The sequence below is a fragment of the Molossus molossus genome, unplaced genomic scaffold (assembly GCF_014108415.1).
Source record: "Molossus molossus isolate mMolMol1 unplaced genomic scaffold, mMolMol1.p scaffold_m16_p_8, whole genome shotgun sequence".
NCBI lineage: Eukaryota > Metazoa > Chordata > Mammalia > Chiroptera > Molossidae > Molossus > Molossus molossus.
Window position 1 is genome coordinate 4,737,100 of NW_023425402.1, and position 10,323 is coordinate 4,747,422.

General features: G+C 56.7%; 2 protein-coding genes across 2 annotated transcripts; both read left to right on the forward strand.

Moving 5' to 3' along the window:
- The first annotated feature begins 163 nt into the window (after positions 1-163).
- Positions 164-2,325, forward strand: HSD17B8 (hydroxysteroid 17-beta dehydrogenase 8). The gene is made up of 9 exons (XM_036248852.1): positions 164-246; positions 391-608; positions 708-824; positions 936-1,028; positions 1,120-1,205; positions 1,326-1,410; positions 1,641-1,683; positions 1,874-1,948; positions 2,142-2,325. The coding sequence occupies exons 1-9, from the start codon at positions 201-203 to the stop codon at positions 2,156-2,158; spliced, it is 780 nt and encodes a 259-aa protein (XP_036104745.1). The 5' UTR covers positions 164-200; the 3' UTR covers positions 2,159-2,325.
- A 1,647-nt stretch (positions 2,326-3,972) lies between these two features.
- Positions 3,973-8,232, forward strand: RING1 (ring finger protein 1). Its single transcript, XM_036248400.1, has 7 exons — positions 3,973-4,104; positions 4,205-4,336; positions 5,304-5,464; positions 5,565-5,780; positions 6,498-6,887; positions 7,269-7,542; positions 7,818-8,232. Exons 2-7 carry the CDS (start codon positions 4,259-4,261, stop codon positions 7,917-7,919), a joined length of 1,221 nt encoding a protein of 406 aa, XP_036104293.1. The 5' UTR covers positions 3,973-4,104; positions 4,205-4,258; the 3' UTR covers positions 7,920-8,232.
- Positions 8,233-10,323: the final 2,091 nt, after the last annotated feature.

Below are 10,323 nucleotides of genomic sequence, written 5' to 3' on the forward strand. Positions count from 1 at the left end.
CCCCCGCCCATCTTTCTGCTCCTCAAGGCCCCAAGTGGTAATGTCTGGCCATGCCCCCGCAGTGGGAGGTCGATTGGAGCGGGTGGCCGCAGATGGCCTAACGCTGGCGGGGCTACAATTGGCTCGGCTTTGCTCTCGCCACGCCTCTTCTGCGCCCGGATTGGCTCCGGGCTGGGGTGCCCGCCCGCCCACAGCCAGCCATGGCGACTCAGCTCCGGCTCCGCTCTGCGCTGGCCTTGGTCACAGGTTGGGGGTGCTCTTTCAGGGCGGGTTGGGGTGCCGAAGTAACCTCTCGCCACTGTTCGAATATTAGTAACTTTGCGCCGTTAACCTCTGACCCCTGCCCATTTCTCCCCACACCCCACCCCTGCGGGTTCTGTCCCACTGCAGGTGCGGGTAGCGGCATCGGCCGAGCCGTCAGTGTGCGCCTGGCCCAAGAAGGGGCCGCCGTGGCCGCTTGCGACCTGGACGGGGCAGCGGCAAGGGAAACGGTGCGGCTGCTGGGCGGGCCTGGGAGCGAGAAGGGGGCGCCCCGCGGAGCCCACGCTGCCTTCCAGGCTGACGTGTCTGAGGCCCAGGCCGCCAGGCACCTGCTGGAACAAGTGCAGGTGAACACGATCTACCTCGGCCCCTTTTAAGCGCTCAAACTGCCTCCACTGCCCCTGGCTCTTCCTGGTTTCTTGGTGTGTAACCTCCCTCTTCCATAGGCCTGCTTTTCTCGCCCGCCATCTGTCGTTGTGTCCTGTGCGGGTATTACCAGGGATGAGTTTCTGCTCCACATGTCTGAGGATGACTGGGACAAAGTCATAGCTGTCAACCTCAAGGTGGTGACCTCTGAACCTGTGACTTCTGGCCCCTTGAACCTGGGAAGAGAGTTGGAGGATGACTGTCACCCAGCTGATCCTTTCTACTGTGTTACTCTCTCCCCCTGCCAGGGCATCTTTCTAGTCACCCAGGCCGCAGCCCAAGCCCTGGTGTCCAGTGGTTGTCACGGCTCCATCATCAACATCAGTAGCATCGTAGGGAAGGTCAGGTTGAATTGGGATGAGGTCAGGGCATAGAGATGAGAGCCTCTCCTTGGGACTCCTGATTCATCCCACATCTCTGGCTCATCTATAGGTGGGGAACATGGGACAGACAAACTACTCAGCATCCAAGGCTGGAGTGATTGGGCTGACCCAGACTGTAGCCCGGGAGCTTGGAAGGTTGGTCAGATACCTGGGGGTACAGGGGAGTTTGCTGAAGCATGTTGGAGCTGATGAAGGGGGAGGAGGGAGTCATTGTTCAGTCTTCTCCAGAGTCAGCAGCTGCTCTCCCTTCCACAGACATGGGATCCGCTGTAACTCCGTCCTTCCAGGGTTCATAACAACACCCATGACACAGAAAGTGTCACAGAAAGTGCTGGACAAGGTAGGAGGCCATGGGTGGAGGGCAGAGAGCAGAAACATTCAGGGACTTAGCCTCTCTGGGCTTGAGAGAGCAAGAGAATGCTGGACACAGTACCTGGCAAGAAGCAGGCAATCGATAAGTATACACAGAATGAAGACGGAAGTAAAAAGGGTCACAGACTCAATCTACAAAAAGGAAAAAAAAAAATCCATGAAAGAAACTTCCAGACACATATGAGTGTTTCCTTACAGGTGACTGGACTGATCCCAATGGGACATTTGGGGAACCCTGAGGGTGAGCACTGAGTGAAGAGTAAGCCCTGGGGAAGGCCCTGAATGAACTGGTCCCAAAGTCTGTGGTATCTGAGAGGGTCTCACCAGGGTTAAAGTTGTGTTTTGGGGCGGGGGTTTCTGGTGGAAGATGATGGCTCTTTTGGGTCTACAAGAGTAAGTAGGATTCTGCCCTCTCCTCACCATTCCCATAGATGTGGCAGATGTGGTCGCATTTTTGGCATCTGATGACAGTGGATACATCACCGGGGCCTCAGTGGAAGTCACTGGTATGAGGCCATCCCGGGGAGGGAGAGGGCAGGGAAGTGAAACCCAGATGACAGGTGAAAGTGAGTGAGAGGAGTCTGGAGCCACTGAAGGAAGGGCAGAAGTTCCCGAAGGCCAGCGATAGAAGAGGGTGGGCGCCTCCCAGCTCATTTGTCTCCACCTATGCATCTGTCCAAATGTTTCTGCCCCTCCCAGGAGGTCTTTTCATGTAACTGCCTCAAGGACCCTGGACTCCGCTCACTCCCCCCACCACTCTGCCCAGCCTCCTGCTGATGAGGACTGAGTTCCCAGGCTACAAAAGAGGTGGCAGTGTATGGCTCAAGAATGCTGAATATGGGAGGCAGGGGAGCTTGTGACCTTAATAAATTCCAAATCCTCTTCCCTGCCACCTCCGGTTCTTCTTGTGTCCAAGCCCTCAGACCCTTCCCCACCTCCCCCTCTTTCCCCTTTCCCAAAGGATTGTTCCCTTTCACTGCCTGGTCTCCCAGGGCAACCCCTGCCGCCGGGTGTGAGGAGGGAGTGTGTGTCACTGTGTATTCGTGACACTCTGGGTCTTTCTGGAGGGAGGGGGTCTATGCTCCACCCCCTACCTCTAGTCCTGCAGCCCCAGTTTCCTCCCCCCAGTACTCAGGGTTGTTATAGTCCCCAAGGGTGATTTGTTCATGGCCCCATCGAGATGTCCAGTCTGGCCTTAGGAGGGGGTCTTGGAACAGGTGGCCCTCCCCCACCCCTCTCCTTTATCTGAGTCCCCCTTCCCCTTTCTCTCCACCTTACAATAGCTGCAGCCGGCCTAGGGTCGGATGGGGGGGATTACAGGAGGGGGCCAGGATTAGGGGAATGGACCAGCGATGAAAGGAGCTAGAGGAGAGTAGAAAGGAGGGGGCTGGCAGGAGGAGGAGGAAGGGGAGGGGGTCTGCGCTAATCGACTCTGGAGCCCACATAAGGACTGGCCACGGACTGAAGGAGAGAGGACAGGGAAGTAGGGGGTAACTGGGGGAGGGGGTGAGGGGACCCACTGCTGCCTTGTCCCAGAAACAGGCCACACCTGGCATCTGCAGCCCAAGTCCGGGAGCTCAGGCTGGAGGAGACGGGGACGCCTATCACGGTCTCTTTCCCCCTGTATCCCTCTCATCTCCTTCCCTCAATGGGGATCGCTCTGCCCCTTCCTCTTCTCTTGCCTCCGGGTCCTCTTCCTTTACTTCAAAGTCCTGGAGGAGGCCTCCGCCCGCTTCCCACTCCAGACATTCGGCCCCTGTGCCCCGCTCCACACGCGCGCGCACACCCCCTCCCCGCCAGGGGCCCCATCTTGTGTGTGTGTCCCTGCTTCCGCGTGGTGTCTCCATTCCCCCGTTCCTCCCGTGCGCCTCCCTCCCCCGCCCGGGCCGCGGCTCCTGATTGTCCAAACGCAATTCTCGAGTCTCTGGCTCCGGCCGAGAGTTGAGTCTGGACGTCCCGAGCCGCCGCCCCCAAACCTCGCGGGGAGAGCAGGTCGGAGGGTCTGGGAGAGCCAAGCGGAGGGTGGAGCCAGCCCCAGGGTGGTAAGGGGAATCCCGGCACTTCGGGACTTAGTTGCATTCACAGGACTGGAGGACCGAGCGCCAGAGGATCCTCGGCAGCGTCCCCTTGGAATCCCGGGCTGGGGTTACGAAGAAGTTGCGGGTGGGGATGAGGAGCAGTCCCCCCGAGCCGCGAGGGGATGCGGAGTGGGGGAGGTGGCCCTTTTGCAACCCCCATCCCGTCCCCTCCAGGGCTCCGAGCGACCCCAGGCCCCGCCCTCCGGAGCGGAGGCCCGGCGGGGGCCGCGGGAAGGGACGGCGGCAAAGGGTGGCCGCGCGACGGTGCTGGGCCGGGGCGGAAGACCGCGGTCCCACGTGGCGGGGGACGCCGCTCCTGGAGTGGGGCGGGCGCGTCCCGAGGGCGGGGGAACCCCGGCTCCACGTCGCGTCCCACCCGTGCCGCGAGTGGCGGGTGACGTCTCCGCCGGTGGGGGGAGTGGAGCGGAGCGGCAGGCGGAAGTGACGTCGGGCCCCAGCGCCCGGGCCATGGCGGCGGCGGCGGGAGCTGCTGTCTGAGAGCTGCTGCGGACCGAGCGCACTCGGCCCGGAGTCGGGACCCGGGCGGGCGCGGCGGCGGCGGCGGCGCGGACGGCGGGAGCCGGGTGAGGGGCCGCGCTGGCCGGGAACGGCGTGGGGCTCCGGGGGGCGGGGTCTGCGCGAGGGGCCCCCTAACCCTGTCCCTTCCCTTCCCCCTCTCCCCAGCCCACCTCTCCTCCTCCTCCGCGGAGCCCCGGCAGGGGTCTGTGCTCGGTCACCATGACGACGCCGGCGAATGCCCAGAATGCCAGCAAAACGTGGGAACTGAGCCTGTATGAGCTCCACCGGACCCCGCAGGTGACGGGATTCTCCCTTCACAGCTCACTGCCTGTCCCCGGGCCCTTCGACCCACAGACCTCCTCTCACCACCTTTTTTCCACTTTTTGCCCCTTCTACTGAACCCTGGCCCTACCTATGAATCATCTTAACCTTTTCAAACCACTTTCATATTCATTTACTTCTCAAAACAGCCAGAGAGAGAGAGCAAATTTTACTGTTGTTTTTTTTTTTGAAAGATAGTAAACAGACAGCACTGACCTTTTTCCTGTTTCTCAGTTCAGTGTCATAGACCAGTGCCTATAAGACTCACCTTGGGAGTTTATTGAAAATGGAGCTTTGGGCCTGCCTCCCACCCACAACAACTTTCTTATACAATAATGGGATGGGGCCCCAGAGTCTGATATAAGTAGTACCAGGACCACACTTTAAGAAATTCTGTTGAATAAGTCTTCCTCAAACCACAAATCTGTGCCCCCGCCCCCAACCTTCTTCAGGTATCTCTCCAAACCTCAGATCCTCCTGTTGCAAAGCTCCTACTCTTAATTAGAGGACATTCTTCTTTCTGTTCTCCATTCCCTCCAAATCAGTAGCTCCCTCTCTCTCTCAGAATTCCCGTCTTTCTCAAGTGGCCAACATGGGATACCCAGATTCTGCCATCTCCATGTATTTTTCAAAACTGCCATTCCATGGCCACTTGTTCCTTTTTTGTTTGTTTGTTTTGTTTTCTATTGATTGATCTATTGATTGATTGATTGATTTGAGAGAGAGAGGGAAGGCGAGAGAGAGAAGTTTGGACTTGTTCCACGTATTATGCAGTCAGTGGTTGCTTCTTGTATGTGTCCTGACCAGGGAGTAACCTGTAACCTTGGTATTGGGACAGTGCTCTAAGCAACTGAGCTACCTGGCCAGGGCGGACCACTTATTTCTAAAACTTTCCCCCCCACCCCCAATCCACCACCACCTTTCCACTCGCTGATGCCTCCAGGAAGCTATCATGGATGGCACAGAGATTGCAGTTTCCCCTCGGTCGCTGCATTCAGAACTCATGTGCCCCATCTGCCTGGACATGCTGAAGAATACAATGACCACCAAGGAGTGCCTCCACCGGTTCTGCTCTGACTGCATTGTCACAGCCCTGCGGAGCGGGTAATAGGAGGGACAGATTTGAGATGGGGTAAAAGATTCAGAGTTGAGGCCTCAATGCCCTGGTGACTGACTGCTCAGGACCTACTCTCTCCCACCCCAGGAACAAGGAGTGCCCTACCTGCCGCAAGAAGCTGGTATCTAAGCGGTCTTTGCGACCAGACCCTAATTTTGATGCCCTGATCTCGAAGATCTATCCAAGCCGGGAGGAATATGAGGCCCACCAAGACCGGGTGCTCATCCGACTCAGCCGCCTGCACAACCAGCAGGCACTGAGCTCCAGCATCGAGGAAGGGCTGCGCATGCAGGCCATGCACAGGTTCGGGACCAGGAGCGAAGCGGTGGCAGGGCTGGTGGGACAGATCCGCGGGTCAGACTCCCGGTGCTGACTTTGCTGCCTGCCATCTTCTAAGACTTAGCACCCTAAGAGCTAACTGTCACCTGACTGTCAGGCTTTGAAGTCATGGATGTAAATCGCAGCTTCTTAGCAACTGACACGGCTATTCTTAAGAAGAAAATGGCTCACCTTCTAACTTTCTATAAGTTAGAACAGTGAAGTGATTTAGAGTATGACCTCCGGACTCACACCCTGGGAAATTGGTCACCCGCTAGGCCAGCACTGCTCAGTCTTTAATATGTATTCAGATTACCTAAGGGTCTTGTTAGAAATGCAAATTCTGATTCAGTAAGTCTGGAGTTGGGCCTGAAATTCTGCATTTCTATAAGCTTATGCTACCTACCGGTGCTTGGACGGGCCTTTGAAAAGGTGAGAGGCCGTGATCGCAAACAAGTTCTTTAACCTCTCTAAGCCTTAGTTCCTCAGGCATAAAATACAGCTAATGTAATTACCTGTCTTGTAAGACGTATTATGGGAGGCCATCAATGCAAAACACTTAGCAGTGTGTTTAGCACATAGGTAGTATTTAATAAATATCAGGTGTCATCGTTAAGATTTCCCCAATCTCTTCAATCTCAAGTTTAAAGTCTAAACCCCTTACCCTTGATGCTTTCTAACCTCAACCACTTGCTTCTACAGGGCCCAGCGTGTGAGGCGGCCGATGCCTGGGTCAGATCAGACCACCACGATGAGTGGAGGGGAAGGAGAACCCGGGGAGGGAGAGGGGGATGGGGAGGATGTGAGCTCAGACTCTGCACCTGACTCTGCCCCGGGCCCTGCTCCCAAGCGACGCCGTGTAGGGGGTGCAGGGGGGAGCAGTGTAGGGACAGGGGGAGGAGGCACTGGTGGGGTGGGTGGTGGCGCTGGTTCTGAAGACTCTGGTGACCGGGTAGGGACCCTGGGAGGGGGTACCCTGGGTCCCCCAAGCCCTCCTGGGGCCCCCAGTCCCCCGGAGCCAGGTGGAGAAATTGAGCTCGTGTTCCGGCCCCACCCACTGCTCGTGGAGAAAGGAGAATACTGCCAGACTAGGTGAGAGCCCTGTGTTTCCCCAGACCACTGAGAAACCAAAGATCACATAGCCTCCCATCAAAAGTGGGCTTCGCCCTGGCCGGTTTGGCTCAGCAGTTAGAGTGTTGGCCTACGGTCCAGAGAGACCAGGTTCGGTTCCCGCTAAGGGCATGTACCTCGGTTGTAGTTTGTCCCCGGCCCTGGTTGGGTTGTGCAGGTGGCAACCACTCGATGTGTCCCTTTCACGTCGATGTTTCTCTCTCCCTCCCACTAAAAAAAAAAAAGTGGGCTTTACCCAGCCAAGAAAGAAACCCTAACCCAGAGACCCTTTTGGAAAGTCCCTACTTCTCTTCTGCATTTGAGGCTTCCTGTGCCCTAAATGTGCCCTCTTTCCCACTGCAGGTATGTGAAGACAACTGGGAATGCCACCGTGGACCATCTCTCCAAGTACTTGGCCCTGCGCATAGCCCTGGAGCGGAGGCAGCAGCAAGAGGCCGGGGAGCCAGGAGGACCTGGAGGGGGCGCCTCTGATGCTGGGGGACCTGATGGGGGTTGTGGGGAAGGTGGGGGTGCCGGAGGAGGTGACAGCCCTGAAGAGCCTGCCTTGCCCAGTCTGGAGGGTGTCAGTGAAAAGCAGTACACCATCTATATCGCCCCCGGGGGTGGAGCTTTCACGGTGAGAGCCTTTGAGAGGGCAGTGGTCTGGGGAAGAGGGAAGGGTGGCCTGGGGCCACACACAGCCATGACCTTGACTCTGGCCTCTCTTCCTCTGCATCTCCCTCTCCTTCCCTGTCCTTCTCCTCTGTCACTCCACGCGCTCCTGCTTTGCCCCATCTCCTCATTATTTCTTTTTCTTACCTCCTCCCCTGATCGCCTCTCATTCATTTCCTTGACTGTCTTCTCCAACTTTATTTTCTCTTCCCCTGCCTCTTTCGCCCACTCCCTTTGTAGACACTAAATGGCTCTCTGACGCTGGAGCTGGTGAATGAGAAATTCTGGAAAGTGTCCCGGCCACTGGAGCTCTGCTATGCCCCCACCAAGGATCCAAAGTGACCCCACAAGGGGACAGCCAGAGGATGGGGACCCTGGGGTATCCCTGTGTCCTGGCCCACCACCCCAGCTTTTGTCCCCCAGTGACCCTCCCCAGCCTGGCCAGCCAGCAAGAGGACACAAATGAGGACATGTGGCTTTTATACAAAGTATATCAGATTCTTCTATATTGTACAGAGTGGGGCACGCACCCACATCGACTGCCTTTTCTATTGCCTCAAACCGCCCATCTACAAGACAGCTGGGTAAGGTGAAGAGCCCTCCTTCCATGCCCTCCTACCAACAACAACAATTTTGCTTTTTTTCCTCTTTGAAACCTGCAGTTCTGTGTGTCTCTTTATCAGGGGTGTACTAGAAGGGAGCGGGGTAACTGGGGAGGGAAGCCCAGAAGTCACATAGAATCAGCCTTGGAAATGGGGGGGAATGTCAAAGGTTTTTCAAGGTGTATAATTCCCATATTTCTGAACCTCCAAATAGCAAGTACAAAAATAGGGAGGAACAATCAGTGAAGCTGGTAGAGACAGGAGCAAGAGCCCAGAGGTATGCGAAGTCAGGTGCCAAACTGGCCCCCTAAACCCTGTCACCCAGGCTGAAATCAGAGTTTCAGTTCCAAAGGGAAAGCAGGAAAGTAGCTCGAGAGTAAGGAATGTTTGTAGGGGGACAGGACGGTGAGGTTTGCCAGCGGGGAACTCCTTCACTGCAATGATTCGGTTTCTACAGCTGGGAAGAAAAGAGGGAGGTGGGGAAGGCTGGGAGAACCTCCCAGCTTCACTTCCTTGGCCACCCGGTGTCTGGGAGGAGGGGTGGCTCGGGCAGAGAGGAGGGAGGGAGGGCCGCCTCAGTTGTCCTTTGGTGCCTGTTAGGGCCGCGGCTGTGAGCCGAGCGGCGGGGCATCAAAGTGAAGCCAGGTTTCCAAGAGCGAGCCCAGGACAGGGGTGCAGGGCTGAGGGCAGCGAGTGGAGAGGAGGAACCGCCTGTCCCGGAAGAACGGCCGTTCCCTGGCTCCCTCTCCAGCTTCAGCCTTTCTGCCCCTCACTTCCTGTTTTCGTTGCCCTTCGCCCCCCACCCCCACCTCGATCCGCCCCAAATTCCTGTGGCTTGCTTGGCTCTCTGCAGGCGGAGGAATCGGCCTCGGTGTGACCGGCCGGGACACCCCAGTGCACGTTCAGGATTTCCAGTTTACTCCCTCATTCCTAGCACCCTCCATACCGCAGACGCACGGGAATCCTTCCGTCTCTGCGAGTACCACAGACCTGGGATCACCCCGAGATGTCTCGCCTGGCAGAAATAGACAACACCCCCTCCACCCTCTAAGGAGCCCCTTTCTACACCCACCTCCCAGGAACCTGATCCCCACCCCTGGTATCCAGGGAGTGCGGCGCGAGGGCATGTTGGGGCGGGAGGAAGGTAGGCGTTGCTCCTGGAATTTCAAAGAGAAACATGCTGAGGAGTCGGGAGAGGAAAGCCAAGAGTATGAAATTGGGGGGGCTTCGCTTTTGGTTCCAGGGAGCGTCACCCCACTCATTCTCCCCAGACCTAACTGACCCGGCAGCCTCTTCTGTCTCTGTTCCCGTCCTCTTCACTCTGGAACAGCCTGCAGCCCCGTCACCTGTCCTTCCGCCTCACAGCCCTTCTATCCCTCCTCATCTCTCAACCTCGCACTTCTCCTCTCGCCCTCTCTGCAACCAGTGTCCTCTCACCTTCCTGTGCCCCCATGACAGTGAACTTTGCAGACGTGCCTGTTTTCTTAGGTGACACCGTGGGGGAGATACACCGAAGTGTTGACCTAGGTAAGTCTCCTTTACCCACCTACCAGGAAAAAATAACGATCCTACCTGACCAGGTGTTCTTCCCCAGTCTGGCTGGAGGTGTGGAGGAAGGTGGTGCTCAGCTTCTGTTCCAGTCTTGGCTTCCCTGGGTTAGTTCCCCCAAGTCCATCAGCTTCTCACAGTTAAGTCTGCATGTATGGGCTAGACAAAGTGAGAGATACAAAGTACACAAAAGGGAACTTGACTATTTTGATAATGACTGAGATACATGTAGGGGAATAACTAACAATGCAAAGGAGCAAGGTGGAGAAAGAAAGGCTGGTACTAGACTCAGGCAGACCTGGGCAAGAAGGAATTCAAGACCCTCACAGTTAAAATAAATCACTTAGGGACCACTAGCCAGTTTCACACTTTCAGAAAATACTATCGAGGCCGCCATGGGTCGGGCCTGTTCCGGGACCTGGATATTATACACACACATATGATATGGCCCCTGCCTACCAAGGACTTGATGGAGAGGTGTTCACGGTGCGCATCTCAATACTGAATCCAGCATTTAGTCCTATCAACTGTATCCCCTGTAATATCTCTCCTCTGTCCACTCTTCATCCTCCACCGCCCAGTTCAGCCACCCGCTG

Coding starts and splice junctions, on each gene's coding strand:
- RING1 (XM_036248400.1), top strand. CDS start 4,259: ATGACGACGCCGGCGAATGCCCAGAATGCCAGCAAAACGTGGGAACTG. Junction 5,465..5,564: donor GTCACAGCCCTGCGGAGCGG/GTAATAGGAGGG, acceptor CTCCCACCCCAG/GAACAAGGAGTGCCCTACCT. Junction 7,543..7,817: donor CCGGGGGTGGAGCTTTCACG/GTGAGAGCCTTT, acceptor CTCCCTTTGTAG/ACACTAAATGGCTCTCTGAC.
- HSD17B8 (XM_036248852.1), top strand. CDS start 201: ATGGCGACTCAGCTCCGGCTCCGCTCTGCGCTGGCCTTGGTCACAG. Junction 609..707: donor ACCTGCTGGAACAAGTGCAG/GTGAACACGATC, acceptor CCTCTTCCATAG/GCCTGCTTTTCTCGCCCGCC. Junction 1,684..1,873: donor ACATTTGGGGAACCCTGAGG/GTGAGCACTGAG, acceptor CCATTCCCATAG/ATGTGGCAGATGTGGTCGCA.